Below are 23,028 nucleotides of genomic sequence, written 5' to 3'. Positions count from 1 at the left end.
CAAAGAATACTTCACGTCTCCTTAAAGAATAATAACGAATCTAACTTTAGAAATTATCTTAAGAACTTAGACCCTACTAAGAAAACAGACTATAGTCTCTGGAAAGCTGTGAAAAATATGCAATGGCCTATTGTATATGAGTCGCCCATACGCTTTTAGAACGAAAAATGGGCAAAAAATTCTTCAGAAAAAATCGAAGCATTTGCCAATCACTTGAAGAATGTATTTACCCCAAATGATACAAATTCATATATTAGAGATAATGTCATAAATAATGTGGTGCCAGCCCCACTAAAATTCCAGTTCTCTACCGTGAAGACGACAATCAAAGGTCTTAAGGCTGGAAAATCACCTGGTATAGATAAAATTACTACCAATATGATAAGTAATCTGTCCAACAGCACTGAGAATTATTTTGTTCATATTTAACTCAATACAACGTATTGGATATTTCCTATACTCATGGAAAATATATAGTTATGATACCAAAACCGGGAAAAGATGTCACTCAAGTGACATCATACCGTCCCATTAGCCTATTGTCAATATTCTCAAAACTTTTTGAAAAGTTGTTACTTGAGAGACTTATAGTGCACATTGACGAAAATTGCATTATTACCAGGGAAACCAAAATATGCAAATGCATGTTTTTTCTGGTGAGTCTAATGGGCACATGGATAAGATATTTACACGTTTCAGAACTATTTAAGAATTTTGACATCGATTTGTTAGTGCATATTTTTGCATATTTTGCCCTTAAATGCATATTTTTGCATATATTTGTTTTAGGAGCATATTTATGTCATATTTTTGCGATTTAGAGTATACTTTACTGTTTAATAGCATATTTTGACTTTATCAAAAACAAAGTTTGTCTTACTTATTTTCGCTGTTGTGTTACAGGTTTTCACTTCCTTTGTTTAAAATCCAAAATTGAAAAATATATTTGTTTTTACTATTTTAAGAATAGCGCCATCTAAATATCAAATTTTAGTTCTAATTCAAACTCAACCGTTCTAAGTGTTAAAGAAATATTATCTTTTAAATTCGCTCCATAACATCAATTGATGTCGAAAGAACATTTTCTATGATAAAAATGTTTTCAGATCCAATAGACAACGATTTTTATTTGAAAATTTAAGTCAACATTTTGTAATTGCAATAATAACCTTAATTGAAGAAGTGACTTTATATTTATATAAAATATCATCAAAAATACCTCTCGAGGACTTTTCATAACTTAAGTTCCTATTGTTTTTATGTTGTATTTATTTTTTGTTATACTTTTTAGTTCTTGTTATTTTTGTTTATCTTATGTTACTTTACCTTTTTGGAAATGAATTGATTTTTTTAAATAAAAGTATACTTTTTGGTTAAAAATTATGTAAAAGTTTGTTTTTTAAGAGCATATTTTTTAAATTTTAAGAGCATATTTTAAAGTTTTTACTGCATATTTAAGGCGTTTTTTAGAGCATATTTCCGGTTTCCCTGATTATTACTTACCATCAATTTGGTTTCAGAAGGAAACATAGCACTATCGAACAGGTACATCGCACAGTGGGGGATCTGAAAAAAAAGTGGAAATAATTCTGTGACTTCTAAACGAATAGCCCGATTTTAATAAAATTTCCCATGGCTATAGAGGATGTGTCGATAAGTTTAAGTTTTGAATTTGGGCTTAAACAACCAAGGGGGGGGGGCCGACCCACAATGCCCCAAAGTGGGGCACCTCGGGTATATCAAAAATTAAAAATGATGCCAAATTTTTAATTGCGATCCGATTTGAAAGATTTTGATATATATGGAATGTACTAGACGAGATCTACAAAAAACATTGCTTTAGCCATATATTATCTCTTATAGTTTACGAGTTATTCGCATTTGAAAAGTAAAATTTTATTTTTTTTGCCTACCTTGGTCTGCCATTTTGCTAATAACTGATCCAATTCTTTGCCGATTTTCTTGAAGTATCTTTTTTTGAATTAACAACAAATTTATTAATAATCTTAAGAAAGAATATCTACTGAGTCAAAAGTTATGTGCATTCAAACTTAAAAAAAATAAAAAAGTCGTTTTTTCGCCATTTTTTTTCGAAAAAAGTACCTACATTAATTATAAATTATACAGAAAATGAGAAAAAATAAATAATGTGTTTATATTTTTCTGAAAGATAACATTTCGGGAAATATTATAAAAGCAAAATAATATCAAAATTCGTATTATTGCGTGGTCCAGAGCCTTCCGAAGTAGACCTATTTTTTATGTAAATTTCAACTTTAGACAACATATTCTAAAATCGCATAGCTGCTTTTAAAAAATTAAGACCAGTTTTGTATGTCCCAATCCGTTCTTCAATATCATGCAAAGGGATTTCATAGCCCCGAGCTTGGTACCTTCAACAGATCCAAAAATCAAAAAAATCCCAATTTTGGGATTTTTGGAAAGTTTTTTGGGAATTGTGGGATTGTCATTAACAATTCACAAATATCTCTTTCACTTTTGGATTTGCATCGAACGTTTCTATATAAGTGTAAAATTTCATTAAAAACGATTCATAAACAAAAGTTTTATTGCATTTTAAAATTTTAAATTTTCCAAAAAAATCAGCTATAATTTTTTATTCGCATATTTTTGAAAAAAGTCTTCAATAATTTTTTTAATTCTTAAAAATTTTGTACATTTTTGAAAAGAGGACATAATTTCCTACACGCTGATATATAATATGTATATCTTTTCTTTTCCGCTAGTCAAATTTATGGATTCAAAATCAACAACAAACAGAAAATTATAAAATCTTGCCGTTTTGTAATACAATTTATTGCACTGCCTTGCCGACTGCTGCATAACCAAATACCGGTGAACACTACAAGATGAAGCTAATTACTGTGAGTTATCTATTTTGAAGCCATTAATGAGACTAGCGGAAAAGAAAAGATATACATATCGACCCCTTTGCGCGAAATTATCGTATGTTACAGAAACCAAATTCTACAGGAGAGCTTTATTATTCAATTTCTTTGCTTTGGCTAGTATCATCAATACCAAATTTTAAATGCGATACAATAACCGATTTAGTAAATTAAATTTCACATACGTTAAAATTAACTTAAGTAGTAATATTTCCATAAATTTAGCGAATATCGATATAATATTTTACTATGTATAAATGTGACATACGATAATTTCGCGCAAAAGGGTCGATATTATATATCAGCGTGTAGGAAATTATGTCCTCTTTTCAAAAATGTACAAAATTTATTGAAGTCTTTTTTCAAAAATATGCGAATAAAAAATTATAGCTGATTTTTTTGGAAAATTTAAAATTTTAAAATGCAATAAATGTTTTGTGTATGAATCGTTTTTAATGAAATTTTACACTTATATAGAAACGTACGATGCAAATCCAAAAGTGAAAAAGATATTTGTGAGTTGTTAATGACAATCCCACAATTCCCAAAAAACTTTCCAAAAATCCCAAAATTGGGATTTTTTGATTTTTGGATCTATTGATGTACCAAGCTCGGGGCTATGAAATCCCTTTGCATGATATTGAAGAACAGATTGGGACATGCAAAACTGGTCTTAATTTTTTGAAAGCAGCTATGCGATTTTAGAATATGTTGTCTAAAGTTGAAATTTACATAAAAAATAGGTCTATTTCGGAAGGCTCTGGACCACGCAATAATACGAATTTTGATATTATTTTGCTTTTATAATATTTCCCGAAATGTTATCTTTCAGAAAAATATAAACACATTATTTATTTTTTTCTCATTTTCTGTATAATTTAAAATTAATGTAGGTACTTTTTTCGAAAAAAAATGGCGAAAAAACGACTTTTTTATTTCTTTTAAGTTTGAATGCACATAACTTTTGATTCAGTAGATATTTTTTAACAATTCTTTCTTAAGATTATTAATAAATTTGTTGTTAATTCAAAGAAAGATACTTCAAGAAAATCGGCATAGAATTGGATCCGTTATTAGCAAAATGGCAGACCAAGGTAGGCAAAAAAAATAAAATTTTACTTTTCAAATGCGAATAACTCGTAAACTATAAGAGATAATATATGGCTAAAGCAATGTGTTTTGTAGATCTCGTCTAGTACATTCCATATGTATAAAAATCTTTCAAATCGGATAGCAAACAAAAATTTGGCATCATTTTTAATTTTTGATATACCCGAGGTGCCCCACTTTGGGGTATTGTGGCTCCCCCCTTGGTTGTTTAAGCCCAAATTCAAAACTTAAACTTATCGACACCTCCTCTATAGCCATGGGAAATTTTTTATTAAAATCGGGCTATTCGTTTAGAAGTTACAGAATCCCCACTGTGCATCGGATAACTACATTTATTCGGAAAACCTTCGAGAGCAAGCAGTATTGCTCCGCATTATTTATTGACATATCTCAAGCCTTCGATAAAGTCTGGCACGATGGACTAATACACAAAATTACTAGAATACTACCTGCGAACGTACCTGCTTAAAAATTACATACAAGAAAGATATTTCCAAATCATATCAAAGGATTTAATCTCGACACCTCGAAAAATATCCGCTGGTGTACCACAGGGAAGTATTCTAGGGCCGAGCGCACTGACTCACACATCTACATTTGCGGACGATACCGCTTTTTCAAGTACACATGAAAACCCCGCAATAGCTTCTGAATAACTCCAGTCTCATATCGGCAATTTGGAAAAATGCCTAGACAAATGGAAAATTAAGGTCAATGCAACAAAATGTATTCACCTTACATTTATTCTAAGACGAGAAAGTTGCCCTTACATACAGATAAAAAATATCAAAATTCCAGAACAGAGCCATGTGAGATATCTCGGTATCCATCTTTATCGCCGTTTAACATGGTCCCACCATATTGAAGCCAAGGTTACACCAATAAAATTAAAGTCATTTCAATTGTACTGGTTAATTGGCCCACGGTCTGCTCTGGACTTGGAATACAAAGTGTTTTTGTACAAAACAATTATAAAACCGCTATGGCTATACGGCTTTCAGCTATGGGGAACAGCCTCATCATCTAACGTTGAAAAATTGCAATGAAAGCAGTCAGCACTGTTAAGGACAATAACAGGCGACCTATGGTACATTCGCAATAGTAATATCCATAGGGATATCAGTGTCCCAATAATACGTGAGGAGATCAAACTCTCCAGCCTAAAATACATTTCAAAATTAATGGATCATCCAAACCCCCTTGCCAGGGAGTCATAGACGACTGAGGCGACTGGAAACACTGGATCTGGCCAGATAATCATTTAACGAGCACTCATGTTGGACATTGCAGCGGCAATAACAACTTTAGTTTTAGTTTAGGTTAAGATTTTAATACTTATTGTAAATTTCTAAAAAGAAAGATTCAATAAAGAAAAAAATATATAAAAAAACCTTGGAGTTAAAAAGACACTCAACTTTTAAAATCACGAAAAACACATTCAATATGAATGGTGCTAACTTTAATGTTTTTCAGAGTTAAAGAAAATCAATCATTCTAGTTATTTTTTAAATTTAATAAATCAAAAATACACTGAAGGGTTAAAATCAATTTTATTATTCAAAAATCCTCCATAAAATATTAATTACGTTATTAAAGCAAAAATCAGGTATAAATACAATATTTTGCCGTTTGAAAAATATGTGGTCAAAATTGAACAAAATTGTGAACGTTTTTCAAAATGGCTTCGTAATACTATTTTCTAACTCACAACACAATATTTTAAAGTTTTTTTCCTATAAAAATCAAATTTTCATCAGCACTATTGAAATTGACTATTTAGACACGTTAATGGCCTGGCGATTTTTTAATAAGTTTAACTTTTTTTAATAAATTTTTGTGTTTTATATCTTATTAGAATGACAATTACGTAATATATATATATATATATATATATATATATATATATATATATATATATATATATATATATATATATATATATATATATATATATATATATATATGAGTGACAATCAGTTTCTGGATGCGCATCGAGGTCAAAGTTCAGATATATGCTAAATTTTACTATTTATATGGAATAATTAGGTGAAACTCGTTAACTTTCTGCATTGTTTTCTAGAAATATGTAGATTTATTTATATTAATGAATATTACATTAAAGTGCTCTTAAAGGTTAAAATCCATTTTTGGACTATTGTTGTAAAGCTAGACCCCAATGTATAGATTCCTCAAGTTTCATTAAAATCGGCCCAAAATATATAACATTTCGCTATCTTTTCATTAGAAATTCCAAATATTGAAAAATTTGACCTTCACGATTTAAAGGTTAACGTTATCCGATTTTAGTAAAACTTTCACGCCATATTTAAAATTACCAGGGCTATAATATTATGAATAGATTTTACTTAAAATTTATAACAGTAAAGAAATTGGGCTCATTCCTCAAAATATGTACAAAAAATTAATCCCAATTAATTAACAAAATCTTGAAAATCGCAAAATTTAAATCGCTGGTACGGAAATTTATTTATATTCCCGAAAAATTCTGAAGTTTGTTTAACCAAATTTTTAAAAATTTTAAAATGGAGATGCAGCCGTTAAAAAAATATTTTTTTTTTGGCCATACCTGCGAATAGGTCAGCGGTATCCGACGAAAACAACAACTCATACACAAGTAAATACGGATATATTTTAAATAAAAATTAGCTTTTATTTTAATTTTTCTCGAAATATGTTATTTTTTTCCCTAAATTTCTTGTTCAAGTGGCCTGAGACACGTTGATTGTCTGGCGAATTTGTAATAACTTTAACATTTTTTCACCAAATTTTGTCATTTGTATCTCATTACAACGATAATTACGTACAGATTTCGATTACTTTGCATTCATTGGAAAAAATAATTTCCATATTGTTCCAATAAGAAAAGGCGGTGTGCAAGAGACGAAAATAGTCGTATACACTGAGGATTTTTGTAGAAAAATCTCTCAATACTTGAATGATAATAAAAGGAATTTTTATACCTATCAACTGAAAAGTAGTAAAGGGTTGACAGTTGTCATTAAGGGCATAGAGTCCAGTGTTGAGACTAATGATATCAAGGAGGCCCTGCAAGAATTGGGCTACGAAGTAAGAGCTGTAGTTAATATATTTAACAAAGATAAAATTCCTCAGCCAATGTTTAGAGTCGAGTTGGAGCCAGAAAAAAATAAATTGAGGGGAAATGAAACTCACCCAATTTACTCAACACGATATCTGTTAAATCGTAGAATAACCATTGAGGAGCCTCTTAAAAGAAATCGTCCTGTCCAATGTGGCAATTGTCAAGAGTTTGGACATACTATAAATTATTGTACCTTGCGAACAGTGTGTGTGGCATGCGGAGACCTTCATTCTTCATCACAATGTGATATCCTAAAGAATGGTCTCAGAAGAAAATGTGGTAACTGTGGTGGCGATCATTCAGCCAACTACCGCGGGTGCCCAGTTTATAAGGAGTTATTGAACAGATTGAGAGAGAGGCAAAAGCTAATAAGAGGGAAAACATCTGAAGTACCAGCCTACAAATTTGAAAACACCTATCCACCAGTCAATTCTGAGGTTCCGCTATTGAACAAGCAAGCAGCCTCAACAAAATTAAATTCACAATCCATTCAAATTGATCAGCCTAAGAATGTAGCAGGTTCTTATGCCAATGTTTTGAGAACGGGTTATCAGCAGCCTGGTGTTCCCCAAAATACGGGAGGGTTGGATGCACTTATGCAAGCGCTTACCCAGAATATTACCTCTCTTAATCAAAATATGACAAATTTTATGTCATCCATGCAAAACACAATACAAGAGCTTTTAAGAGCGCAGAACCAAATGATACAAAGCCTCTTAACAAAAAAATGAGTTATTTGAGACTATGTTTCTGGAATGCAAACGGTTTAAACCAACACAAATCAGAGGTATCCCACTTCATGCAGAATAAAAACATCGACGTGCTATTGGTTTCGGAAACTCATCTTACCAATAGATATAACTTTTATATTTCGGGTTATACATTCTACTGTACAAATCATCCTGATGGTAAGGCACATGGCGGCACTGGTATTTTAATTAGAAATCGTTTAAAACATTATCCCCTAGATGAATTCTCAAAAGACTATATGCAGCCAACATCCATTCATTTGGAAAGCTTTGCTGGAGATTTAAATATAAGCGCGATATATTGCCCACCACGCTTTTCAATGACCAAGGAGAAGTTTGAAGAATTCTTTAGCACGCTAGGAGGTCGCTTTCTGGCATGTGGCGACTATAATGCCAAACACACTTACTGGGGCTCTCGACTAATGAATCTCAGAGGTAGACAGCTTTATAAAGCATTAGTTGATCGCAACAATGGCCTGGATATTGTGTCCCCTGGACAACCAACATACTGGCCTGCTGATCCTAAAAAAATTCCTGATCTCATAGACTTTGCCATAACAAAAAATATTAATCGAAATTCAATATCTACAGAAATGTCATATGATTTATCTTCTGATCATTCCCCAATTATAGTATCTTATTACGGGAGGACTAACATTTCAAAATTTCATACTGAAACATATTACTTTAAAAGAAATTGGCTTAAATATAAGAAATATATAAGCAGTCATATCCACACAGATCTTTGTATTCAGTGTGAGGAAGATGTAGATAAAAGTGTCAATGACTTTACGTCATTAATTGTATCGGCTCTAAATCATTCAAAGAGTCAAATATTTCCTAAAACTGATATGCACATTTCCAACTCAGATATTGAACGACTTCTTTTAGAAAAGAGAAAACTCAGAAGAGAATGGCAACAAAGTAGATCACCTGCTGCAAAGCAGAGGATGTCTGCTGCTAGTAAAAACTGAAAAAAGCCCTTCAATTAGAAGAGGATCGCAGAAATAGAAATTACATTCAAAGTTTAACAAATACCAAACACACAAATTTTTCCCTTTGGAAGGCAACGAAAAATATCAAGCCACCGGTAGAGAGGCAAAGCCCTTTAAGGAAAGCTGACGGCACCTGGGCTCGCAGCACGGAGGAAAAGGCTAAAATATTTGCCGATCACTTAAGTACAGTCTTTCAACCAAACTCGCCAACTACTGTTTTTGAACTTGTAGAGCCACCTGTGTCAACATTATCTAATGATGACATATTAGATATAAGCCCAGAAGACATTAACGAAGTAATCAACGATAATATAATATTAAAACAAGTAAAAGTGTTATATTCGGCTATGCTGAATCTTATATACCCTTCACCTTTGTTGTGGATGCATTATTATTTTTTATAATTAGTATATATGTATGTACATTGCCCACTTTCAGCGTACAGCATCCTAAATTTATCAAGAACACAAAAAACAACAACAACGCCAAACGAAACAAAACACCAAAAGAAAAAACAAAATACACAAGCCAATGAAACCAACACACATCCAAACATACGTTTAATTGTATAAAAAACAACAACGCCAAAAGAAACAAAACACAAAAGAAAAACAAAATACGCAACGCATGCACATCCAAACATACGATTTGTTGCTTTTTTGTAAAAAAAACCAACACACAACCAAACGTTTAGTTGTATAAAAAACAACAACAACGCCAAAAGAAGCAAAACACAAAAAAAAAAACAAAATACACAAAACTTGCACATACAAACATACGTTTTGTTGTTTTTTTGTCAAAGCATGCAATACATTGTGTTTTTTGATGAAATTTTCAGAGGTTGTCTCGGATTTTTGCTCATATCTCCGTTATTTATGGACGGATTTTGCTGATTTTAAATAGCAAAATTCTCGAAAGTATGTCTGACAGAATTGTTGAAGATTTGGATCCCGGAGATATCTGGGGCCTTCAGAAAATTGATTTCAACAGACAGACAGACGGACAGACAGACAGACAGACAGACAGACAGACAGACAGACAGACAGACAGACAGACAGACAGACAGACAGACAGACAGACAGACAGACAGACAGACAGACAGACAGACAGACAGACAGACAGACAGACAGACAGACAGACAGACAGACAGACAGACAGACAGACAGACAGACAGACAGACAGACAGACAGACAGACAGACAGACAGACAGACAGACAGACAGACAGACAGACAGACAGACAGACAGACAGACAGACAGACAGACAGACAGACAGACAGACGGACGGACGGACATGGCTTAATCGACTCCGCTATCTATAAGGATCCAGAATATATATACTTTATAGGGTCGGAAATGAAAAATGTAGAAATTACAAACGGAATGACAAACTTATATATACCCTTCTCACGAAGCTGAAGGGTATAAAAATCACCTGGAAATGATTCTGTTACACCTACTATGATTAAAAACCTACCGAGTGTGGCAATAATTGTGCTGTCTACAATATTTAATGCGATCTTTAAACATGGAGTTTTTCCGATAAATTGGAAAACTTCTCAGATAATAATGATACCAAAGCCAGATAAGGACTTGACCGTACCATCCTCCTATAGACCAATAAGCTTGCTTCCTTGCTTATCGAAACTGTTCGAAAAAGTGTTCCAAAAGAAAATCATACCATTATTACATGAGAAAAATATAATCCCAGTTCATCAATTTGGTTTCCGGGAACGCCACGGAACAATCGAACAAGTTAATCGTATAACCGGAGAGATAAGAAAATCCTTTGAATTAAAGAAATATTGTTCAGCTATATTTTTGGATGTCGCTCAAGCCTTCGACAAAGTATGGCACAAAGGACTGGTATATAAAATAAAATGTTTGCTGCCACCATCTACTCAAACTATTGGAATCTTATCTATCGGACCGTATATTTACAGTTAAGTACAATGATTACGTGACAAGAGAATATAGGATTGGAGCAGGAGTACCACAAGGAAGTGTTCTTGGACCTACCCTCTATTTGATTTACACCTTTGATTTGCCTACGAGCGATGAATTGACTATTTCTACATTTGCTGATGACACCGCAATTATTAGCTCGCATGAAAACCCATATATAGCTTCTAGTGTACTAGATGGCTACTTAAGATGTGTTGAAACATGGTTAAACAAATGGAGAATACGTGTAAATGAGTTAAAAAGCAAACATGTTACGTTCACACTGAGGAGGGGATGCTGTCCACCTGTCACACTTAACAATGTTAATATACCTCAGTCCGATTATGTTACATACCTTGGTATTCACTTAGATAGAAGACTTACATGGCGCCGTCATATAGAAACCAAGAGACTTCACATGAAGTTAAAAGCATCTAGCCTTCACTGGTTAATAAGTGACCAATCAAAGTTAAGCCTGGACTATAAAGTCACCCTGTATAAAATCATTTTAAAACCAATTTGGACATATGGAATCCAATTGTGGGGAACGGCCAGTAATTCCAGTATTGAGCTTATACAGAGGGCCCAGTCGAGAATTCTTAGGACCATGACGGGTGCACCATGGTACATAAGAAATGAAAACATCCACAGGGACTTGGAAGTGCCACTAGTGAAGGATGAGTTTAAGAAAGTCCGCGATAAATATATACTGAAACTGCAATCACACCCAAATCCGCTTGCTCGGCTTCTCGCACAGAGCCAAACCAGATCAAGGCTTTGTAGAGGAGATCTACCACCCCGCTAAGATGTGGTCCATCCATCAAACAATGCTCTCTTTAGAGAGCAATTAGTTTTAATTTTAGTTATAAGATTTAATCACTTATTGTTAGGCCTAATGATATAGGCAGATTCAATAAATAAATAAAAAGTTAAAAAAAAAAAAAAAATTACAAAAGTATTTATTTAGTAGCAAAATTTTTACAAAAACTGAAAAATTTGTATTTTTCCCGAATTTTGGCAATAATACAGTTTTTGGATCATTTTGACCCAAAGGAGATACAGGGTTAATTTCCAAAAAAAAAATTTTAATGTAATATTCATTAATATAAATCTACATATTTCTAGAAAACAATGCAGAAAGTTAACGAGTTTCACCTATTTATTCCATATAAATATTAAAATTTAGCATATATCTGAACTTATACCTCGATGCGCGTCCAGAAATCGTTGTCCGATTTGGCTCAAATTTTCATGCGTTGCAAAATTCCAAAAAAAAATTTGGGACACTCTAATGTATAGGTTAACATAGTATGTATGTATTGTATATACTTACGCATGTATTTGTTTGTTTGATGTACATATATTTATTTATGTAAATAAATGTTTAATGTTTGCTATTTTCATGATATAAAATCTATCGCTGTTTGACATTCAAATGGACAACTGGTATTAATGGTTTGTGATAAATACAGAATTTGCTGCATTCAACAGAAGCACCCTTTCCGGAATACAAAACACAAGCCTTAAAAAAGTCGCGGTTCATTCTTCCACATTATGGTGTCTTTAAGGGATTCTGGGATTGGATTATATTGGTATCAACATTTTATGTGGCTATTTTGGTGCCATACAATGCTGCATTTGCGAAGGCTGACCGTCAGACAATGGTATCGGACGTAATAGTGGAGGCGCTCTTCATTGTGGGTAAATATTGTTTTGATTTTTGTATAAAAAATATATACAAGGCCACTTACATCCATATGTATGAAAATTAGAAAATTGCTTTGGTTTGGTCCAATTGATGCAAAATTTAATAGGATTGGATAACGAGAAGGCGCAATGGAATTAAGTGAAATCGATTGAAAGTTGTGAATCCGATTAAAAGTTGTGAAATCTGCTATATCAATATCTTCTAGAGAAAATTATAATTTTAACAAGGTATAAAACAGGAATGTTGCATGAAAAAAAACAAGTTATACGCATTTCACAAGCAATTCCGTGTATATAATAAAGGGCTGCACAAGCACATTCATATGCTATTCAAGACATTCACCAGCACTACAGTTACTTCAGATCGTTGGGTATTTATTTACAAAACGAATGAGTGTGAATGCGGAACAATAACAACCAACGACGGAACAAAACAACAGAGTATAGAATGAGAGACAGTATACGACAATAAGAGTAAATATACAACGAAATAATAGTATGTGCCAAAGTATAACAAGTAGTCCAACTCTTTGACAGCAGTACCTAACTCTAAACATGTGTTAGTGAAAAAGTACCTAACTCTAAACATGTATTAGTAACAAAAATGTACATGTGTTGGTGCCTTTTCAATTTTCACCAGACCTACAGAGTTCTATAAAATTGTGTAAAGTTTCAATTTGTTTGATTTTCAATACCAAAAATTTAAACTCTGTTCTATAATTGAAATTCTACCACAAATAAAATTAAGTGTCAAAAATTAAAAAAAATATTTTTTTTCATTTGTTCAAAATAAACGCTTTTTGGAAATAAATGTGTGCTGCAAATGTTTAAAAAATTAACAAAAAATTGTATAAAAGTGTAATAACGTGGGTCGGCCTTTATTTAGCCGGAAAATAGTAGTTAAAATTTCAAGTATTTTGATGTGTTTAATTCTCTCACAAGGGTGTTGAATTCACACGCTACACGTATATGTGAGAGAGTAATTTTAAAAAATTGAGAGTTGGACTACTTGGTATACTTTGGTATGTGCTATGAACTAGTGATTTTCCCATCATTTAGGATGGGAGCTAGTTACTTCAATAGCCACGTGACTAGTAATTTTAACACGGGCATGTCCTAGGCACAGGGTCAATTGTCTCTTTTTGATTACAATGGGACTGTCTAATAGCTGGTCCAAAGAAGGCAACGCATTGGATTCACATACTGGCTTCATAGCGTCGGTTACCTTTCTAGCTTTGTAACTGGTTATTTGATCAGCTACTTGACTAGTTATGTTATCACGTGCATGTCCTAAGCAGGGGGTCAATTGACCCTTTTGATTACAATGTGACTATCGGATAGCTGATCGAAAGTAGTCAACGCTTCTGGTGTGTAAAATAAAGTGCAGTACAAAAAAAAGTTTGAAGTGACTTCACCATAGGGTACTAAGAGACACTAAAGTGACTATTGACTTCATGCTATGTTACATGGGATACCAGTATACTTAAGCAAATATAAAAATAAACTGTATGAGAATTATATTAACACAATTTGTAAAAAAAAACAGTTTGTACGAATTACTCACAAAACGTTTAAAGTGACTACACTCTAAATTACTTAGAGACACTTAAGTGACAATTGTCTTCACGCTAGATTACTTGGGATGCATAAAGTAACCAATTGTCTTCTCTCTGCACTACAAAGTGCACACACGTGTCAAATAACCAAAATATATAAAAATGGAGTCGGCCAATTCATACGACATTTGTGACAATTACTGTATTTAAGGGATACATTGACTACTTGCTTAACTGCTGGACAGTGCACACCGAGTGTTTTTTTATTATTAAATGTTCGTTTGTATAGGAATTTCTAAATTCTAGGAATAGGATTTTATTGTTTTACAAAATAAAAAAAAACTGTACCACTTCCAAAAAACATCGAACAAAACCCATGTTAGGCCACACACGTTGAAATGCATACATAGAAAAATTCATTCATGAAAATAAAAATAATTCAAATGATTCTTATAAAATGCATTGAAAATGTCAAAAATATACGCGGCAGGGCATGGTAGCATACGATCGTATACATAACAAACTCACATTCGTTTTATTTTTGTTGCGCATAATACTCATTCACTTTTCAATGAGTATATTAGAGGTGCCCTTAAAAAATAGATTTGCTTTGGATGGGTCTTATTTTGTTCATTAGTAGCTAAAACTAACTACTGCAAAATTTAAGTGCAATTGGATAACTAGAACACGTGCCGGAAATCGATTGAAAGTTATAAAATTGGGTAAATAATGGTACTTTTTTCGATAACTTAAAAAAATTCCTTATTTACATACTGTTTTTTAAACCTTTGCAATAAACGTAAGCTTCTAGAGAAAAATATCTTTCTAACAAGGTATAACACATGAACATCAAGTTAAAAATATCAAAGTTATACGAGTTTTATCTGACCAAATGAGGGGTGTGGAAACAAAAGCTAGGTACCCTGTTCAAAATTTCGTGCGAAATGCTGTCAAACTACATATAAAATATTTGGAATGACATATATGCGAAATGATTTCGCAAAAGTTGTACTCTGTTTTTATTGTGGAAAACATGTGAAATACATCTGGCAACCTTATTTTTCCACACGAAATAACATAAGCAGCACTTCTTTCGCACGAAATTAAAAGCAACAGCTAGCTGTCAAACAGCATGAACAAACATGATTTTTCGCAAAAATGAACAGAGTACTAGGGTTCTATAGCTGAAACAAAAAGTCGACTTTTCGAACTTTCGACTTTTTTCGTTTTTAAAAAAGTCGACTTTTCGAACTTTCGACTTTTTAGTTAAATCGACTTTTCGACTTTTTAGACTATTTTCGACTTTTTTAGACTATTTTCGACTTTCCGACTATTTTCAACTTTTTACCATTTCTTGTAAAAAATATATAGTTTCTACATTTATTGAAGCGCCTTTTGTAATGTTTAGCAATAAAAATAAAATTTATCAAGGCGATAATAGTTAGAAGAATGTTGGAAGAATTCTGTGTAGAAAAGCTTTATTTTATAAAAATTTATTTATTATTTATATTAGCATACACTACAAAAAATGCAAGTGTACCAAATTGCAATAGTTTTAGTTTAATGTTGAAATTAAATATTTTTTAACAATCTAAAATGTCGATTTTTTCGACTATTTTCGACATTTATCGACTATTCGACTTTTTCCGACTTTTATCGACTATTTTCGACTTTTATCGACTATTCGACTTTTTTCCGAACAAAAGGTCGATTTCGACTTTTTTCAGCAAAAAGTCGATTGTTCGAACAATCGACTTATAGAACCCTACAGAGTACTAGGCTAAAGGCAGCAATCTCCACTTTTTTCATGAACTGATGGTGTTTTCTTTTCTGGCATAAATGCTGCATTTATTCTGCCTTTTACCTTTCTTTGTGTTCTTTTCTGAAAAAAATGTAGTTTGGTCGTGTTCTTTTCTAATAATGTTACCCTAAAACCCTGAAGATATGCTACATGTTTCACCCTCAATTTTATCAAAGGGTTAGAAATGCACCACTTTTTTTGTAAGCAAAAAGTATAGTTTTTTAATATTTAGAAGCTACATAAAAGAAAATTGCATAAATGGTAATGATTTTGTTCTATTGTGATCGTTAAAAATGAACACATTATGAGGGTATGGGTAACATTTAGTAAATGGTACACAATATATAGGCAACATTTTGTGTCAGAAAAGAAAACACCATGAGTTAATGATGCCATCTTGTTATATTTGTTGAATGCTTGCTATCAATCGATATGGCAGTACCAAATTCGTTTTCATCTTATCAATATATAAGGTCAAAATCTGACGATTGAAACAAAGACAGCAATATCCAGTGGAGATAGCTGACTTTGTTACGCACACTTTATAAGGTGTTAATTTTCTTAGAAATGTTACCATATTTTGGAAAAATATACGTTTTGTTTTTTATTTTTAAGTTTTTTTTTTTTTGCAAAAACAAAAGTAACGGGTAGAATAACTCGATGTTATTGTATTATTAATTATGGAGTTGAATGCTTATAGTACACCTTCTTGTCAAGCCCGAAAAAAAGGTAAAAATGAAGTGAACTGGAAGAAAAATGTGGAAAAAGTAAAATGGTATGTATGTAATATAATAGTAGGAACTATATTCCATAAATTTCTTTTTAGATATTCTTCAAAACATTCACCGAAAATTGTAAGTGATCACGAATCCACAACTTATAACTGCAAATCGTTACATGAAAAAGATATTCAAAGGTTCCATAATGTTTTTTATGCGAAGAAATCTAAGGCTTACCAAGATGCTTTTATTCTAAAGTACTGTGTAATATCATCAATAAAAAGAAGAAGACCCACAAAATTCCAAAGATCTTCCAAACGAAATGTTTTGTGCGTAAAATAAATAGTAAACGTTTGGTGCCTGTTTGCCAAAAAAGTTTCCTTACAATTCTTAACATTACTAGATCTAGATTAAACTATGTTATGAAGGTTTTTCATAAACATGGTAAGCCGACTATTGAAACTCGTGGTGGAGATCATCGGAGCCACAAATATGAGAAGAAAAAATCATCTGTACTGAATTTTATACGTTCTTTAAAATATGTGGAATCACACTGTCGTACACAGACGAAACGTCTTTATCTCTCAAGTGATTTATCAATAAACAAATTATCCAAAATGTATAATGAAAATAGCCCCAATGAACTAAAAGTAAAGCACCAATACTTCCGTTCAATATTTAATTCAAACTTTAATCTGGGCTTCAAACATCCAAGGACAGATGTATGTTCAACAAAGAATTTTGAAGCTTTTGAAAGATGAAAATCCTGAAATTTTAATTCAAAGTTTTGATTGCCAGAAAAATCTGGTTTTACCGAAAGTATACGACCAAGCTGCATATTATAGTAGACAACTTTATTTTCAAAATTTTACGGTTGTCCAAGGACCATCTACAGCAAAAATCAACAGGAAAAATGTGTTTATATATACCTGGACAGAAAATCAGTATTCAAAAAATGCAAATCTAATTGCATCAGATGTTCATCATCGTCTACAAAACACAAATTTTGGTAATAACACCGCTATATTACGTTTAATAGCAGATGTTGTGGTGGTCAAAATAAAAGTTCTATTATGATAGCAATGCTATTAAATTGGTTTTCACAAGCCCCCATCTCTTAAAAGTATTCAGCTCATTTTTCCGATTGTCGGTCATTCTTTTCTACCACCTGACAGAGTTTTTGGTAATGCTGAAAAACAAATAAAATAAATAGAAACCATCTTATTACCGGAAGAGTATGAAAAGGTTCTATCAGAATTTGGTATCGTTCTCAAAATTATTGATCACTGCCCTATTAATAACTGGAAGGATGCAAGCAAAGAATTTCTACATTCTCCTGGAAAATGGCATTTCAAATTCTCCACAACAACAACAATTTTTTTCTAAAAAAAACTAATCAAGGAAAAATTGTTATCACTGGTGAAGAAAACTATAAGTTTTATGTTAATCAAAGCAATTACCGCAGTATCTGTAAAAAGAATTTCAATCCAAAAAATATGGAACCTATACCAATAGTACCATATTCAGTAAATATAAATTCGTTGAAAATTAGAGATGTTAATAACTTAATGAAAAAACACTTTGGAGAGCAGTGGCAAACTGATGAAAATCTAAAATTTTACGCAGATTTTGTTAATAACTGCCAGCAACAAACCGTTGAGAATAAAGACATTCATCATAGAGAATTTGGTCGTTAGAAGAAGCACCACTAATGAAAATTTAAATCCTCACCTCATTTCTTTATAATTAAAATAAAATTGTATTTAATTTTCTTTTAATTAATATGTATATTACATAATAAATATGAGTATTTTTATAAATATTTTCTTCGTATTATCATTAAAAATAATTAATTTCAACAAAAATCGATTTGGTATTTATTATTTTATAAAAAAGTATGCTATCTCCAAAATTGGTTATTTCAAAGGCAGCAATGTCCACTTTGTTGAAACAAACACAGCAATCTCCAAATTTCAGGTCGCATTTACCCGCAAACCTCAGTGAGGATATTGATCAAACTTGGTTGGCATATTTGCCTTTTTCTTTTATACTAATTAGCAAAACATGTAATTATAAAATTTAAGTTTCTTTAAAAATACAAGTTTTTCTTATTTATTTCGAAAACAACAAAAGTGGAGATTGCTGCCTTTGTTTCCACACCTCTCAAATATTGAGCAAAAAGTACTACTTTACGCATATTTTACACGCTTTTCTGTTGTTGACATAGTTGTTTACATAACATGATGTAGGGAAATGCTAATAACTTGGTTATTTTTAACTCGATGTTCATGTTTTATATCTTGTTAGAAAGATAATTTTGTCTAGAAGCTTAGGTTTGTTGCAAATGTTTAAAAAATAGTTTTTAAATAGGGAATTTTTTTAAGATTTCAAAAAAAAGTACCATTATTTACCCAATTTTACAACATTCTATCGATTTCCTGCACGTGTTCTAGTTATCCGATTGCACTTAAATTTTGCAGTAGTTTGTTTTAGCTACTAATGAACAAAATAAGACCCATCCAAAGCAAATCTATTTTTTAAGGGCACCTCTAGTGTATATGCTATAGAGTACAAGCGTAGGAATTTTACAGTAACCAGCTAGCATTGGCTGTTTTTTAGACGATTGTGTTTAATATACAACTCATAAAAGAATCTTCTGATGATGATCTGACTAGTAACAAAAACATATATTTTTTTACATTTTTACAGATTTTCAGACACACTAGTCTTTTAATCTTGGAGTGTTTAACATGCAAATCATGAAATTGTTTAATTAACAAATATGTAATTTACTGTTATAGATAATCAGAAACAAACAGCGTGTCATAGTTTATTCTTCGTTTTTTATTAAACTTTTATTTAAGTTTTGAATTTAAAGAGTTCAGTTGGTGATTTTGTAATACATATTTTAAAATTGCTTAAAAAAACTAATAATTAAAAAGTGAAGTGTTTGTAAAATTAAAAACTAGGATTAAAATCTATTCGATGATTTTAATCTTATAAGAATTATACGGCTGAGTATTTCACGAGTTGTAAGATAATCCCTACATGAATCTCATACGATTCTTGGCATGCTTTATTAAATACTCTTTAGATAATCACTACACAAATATCAAACGATTCTCTCTACGATTAATGTTAGCGTCGCTGTGTTATGGAAGAATCTCACTGAAGAATCAGCTGCTGAAATAATTACTCCCGTGCAAGGATCTTCTGTGATTAAAAAATGCGCTCGTCGACGATCAAAAATGCACTTCATGAGATTCCCAGCGGACTCTTCGCCGATTGAAAAGTGGTTTAGAAACTTTTTTTTTGGAAATAATTCGGTATCTCGGGAACTATGGTTAGAGCTGAGGTGTTTTTGAGTTGAATTACATTTGTTCAGCTTCCTAGGGGTAATACGGGCCAGTTTGTGCCCCCTCAAAGTTGGTCACCTCGGGTCTCAAAATTTTTAAAAAAATCCCCAAAATGATCCGAATGAGCTGAAATTTAAAATATAAATAGTCCTTGAGAAGATCTACAAAAAATACGCTTACATGTGTAGGTTATCTCCTTCAGTTGAAGAGATATTTAGGTTTATTTTTTTTTTTTAATTTTGCTCGATTTTTTTGTTTTTTAGATATGGCGGCCCTACGGAGGGTCGAATTTTTTTTTAAAAATATCAGCTATATTGGCAATAAAATTCTAAATAAAATAAAAAAAACTTGGTAACAGTTATCTCGTCCGTGTAAAAAGTTACACGCATCCAAAGTTGGAACATGTAAAATGGGCCTAATTTTTAACGATTTTTCCTAAAAAAGGCCCTATATTTTTTCTTTTCAGAAACAAATTTTCTTTGGGACTATATACAATTTTTATATGTTCCGGAAAGAAAACTTAATGCAAAAGCATGTAAAGTAAAATTGGGCTCACTTAAGCGGACACAGTATCCCCCAGACCTATCCAAACTTGGACAATTTTAAAAAAATATTTAGGTTTCAGTAAAAAATTCTAAGAAGACAAAGCACCGATCCTCGAAAAAGTTCCGTATTTGTATAACCCTATATGTTGTTTAAATACTTAGAAAGTTGTTTTACTATCACACGGTAAATAGCGTCACAGTAGGCACTTTTCTAAAAAAACTCAGTTTTTGGAACACATTTTCCCCGTTTTAGCAATTTCTGTATTTGAAAATAAAAAATGTCAAAAATTATAATGTCATTAATTTAAGGACATTTGGATCTAAATTAGTTCCCAATTTTGTTATGATATCTTTAACCGTTAAAATTTTACATTAAATCAAATTTTATATTTTTATTCGTGGAAAATCACCATATGAAAGTTTTTTTAGTTTTTAAGGTAAATGAAGTCCCAAAATTTTATAAAATTATTTAATTTTTAGTAAAATATCAATCCTCAGGTCATAATGTTTTCAGCAGTATCAAATACTTATATAAAAAGCCTTTATTTACTCCTCAGAAGTTCCACAAACCTTGCCCGCTTTGACAAATTTGTACATTTTTTCAACGGTATTTTTTGTAGATCTTCTCAAGGACTATTTATATTTTAAATTTCAGCTCATTCGGATCATAAATGAATTTTTGGGGATTTTTTTAAAAAATTTGAGACCCGAGGTGACCAACTTTGAGGACGCACAAACTGGCCCGTATTACCCCTAGGAAGCTGAACAAATGTAATTCAACTCAAAAACACCTCAGCTCTAACCATGTGAAATTTTGTAATAATATCTCCAATAGTTCCCGAGATACCGAGTTATTTCCAAAAAAAAAAGTTTCTAAACCACTGTGTGAAGTGAAACAGGCCATTAAGTGAAGACGACAAAATGAATGTGCTTGTGCAGCCCTCTAGTAGATAATAACACTGTGCTAGTTAAAAATCCTGTCAAGAAGGGCATCCAGTGGGATAAACTAATTCGGGTACGCTGAATTTTTTTTTTTTTAAAGATAAGTAACACTCAGGCAATTAATATACCTATATATAAATGTGTTATTTTCTTTGGAAAAGGGGGATAGATTGTAGAGGAAAAGGTGGTGAAAGGAGGAGAAAAGCTTTTAATTGACAACTCTGCAATTGCGCGTTATGTTTGTTATTTTCCAAATCCCGTTTTTCATAAATAAATAGCGGAAATTGTCATTTTTGTGTGACTTTTTCATTCATTTTGACATTCTACATGCCCGAATATCGTAAAGTGATGTTCAGCAAAGTTGTTAAGCTCAACTCCTGCTACAATATAGTTAATAAAGGAAAACTGTATTTTTGGTTTTCCAACGCAATACCAAGAAAAGCATCCCCATATAATAATATTTCCCCAACCATGTTTAAACGTTTTTGGTTTTTGCCATTTTTTTGACGTCTAACCCATGTCTTATCATCACTACCAATTAAATTAATGGTCGTTTCGTCCGTCCACAACACATTTTGCCACTTGTTTTATATTTTCTGGCCCACACCAATCCTTATGATTGCTCCTGGTTTTAAATGAAATATTGGTAGTGATTCTATTGTAATGTCCGTCACTGTATATTAGAGTGACAGCCGATTTTTTTTTAGATTTCAAAGAGTGCCGGGTGGAATATTGTGACACTAGGCCTATATGTTAAGTGCTGAAAATTTGAACCAAATCGGGCAACGATTTCTGGACGCGCATCGAGGTCAAAGTTCAGATATATGCAAAATTATACTATTTATATGGAATAAATAGGTGAAACTCCTTAACTTTCTGCATTGTTTTCTATAAATATGTAGATTTATTTATATTAATGAATATTACATTAAAAAATTTTTGGAAATTAACCCTGTATCTCCTTTGGGTCAAAATGATCCAAAAACTGTATTATCGTCAAAATTAAAGAAAAATTTTGAAAAAATTTTGCTACTAAATACTTAAATACTTTTGCAATTGAATGCAAAAGAATCGAAATATGTACGTAATTATCGTTGTAATGAGATATAAATGACAAAATTTGGTTAAAAAATGTTAAAGTTATTACAAATTCGCCAGACCATTAACGTGTTTAAGGCCACTTGAACATAAAATTTAGGAAAAAAATTAACATATTTCGAGAAAAACTAAAATAAAAGCAAATTTTTATTTAAAATATATCCGTATTTACTTGTGTACGAGTTTTTGTCTTCGTAGGATATAGTTAACCTATTCGCAAGTATGGCCATATTATGAATAAGTTTTACTTAAAATTTATAACAGTAAGGAAATTGGGCTAATTCGCCTAAATATGGGCAAAAAATTAGTTTTTCTTGAAAATCGCAAAATTTAAATCGCAGGTACGGAAAAACTGTAAGAGGTATTGACATAATTTTTTCATATTTTTTTTCCTTATTTTGATCTCAATAAATCCCAATGTGATGATCAAAAAATTCTGAAATTTGTTTAAGAAAATTTTTAAAAATTTGAAAATGGA

General features: G+C 31.7%; 1 protein-coding gene across 1 annotated transcript in view; it reads left to right on the top strand.

The window, feature by feature from the left end:
• Window positions 1-23,028, top strand: part of Elk (Eag-like K[+] channel) — a 464,478-nt gene that overhangs the window by 106,695 nt on the left and 334,755 nt on the right. Inside the window, exon 2 of the mRNA XM_065512744.1 lies at window positions 12,299-12,527. Coding sequence (XP_065368816.1) covers window positions 12,299-12,527 — 229 coding nt within the window. The remainder of the gene's footprint in view (window positions 1-12,298; window positions 12,528-23,028) is intronic.

The sequence above is a fragment of the Calliphora vicina genome, chromosome 5, assembly GCF_958450345.1.
Source record: "Calliphora vicina chromosome 5, idCalVici1.1, whole genome shotgun sequence".
NCBI classification, from domain to species: Eukaryota; Metazoa; Arthropoda; class Insecta; order Diptera; family Calliphoridae; genus Calliphora; species Calliphora vicina.
The sequence above is the reverse complement of the archived record's forward strand: the minus strand, read 5'-3'. Positions and strand labels throughout refer to the sequence as shown.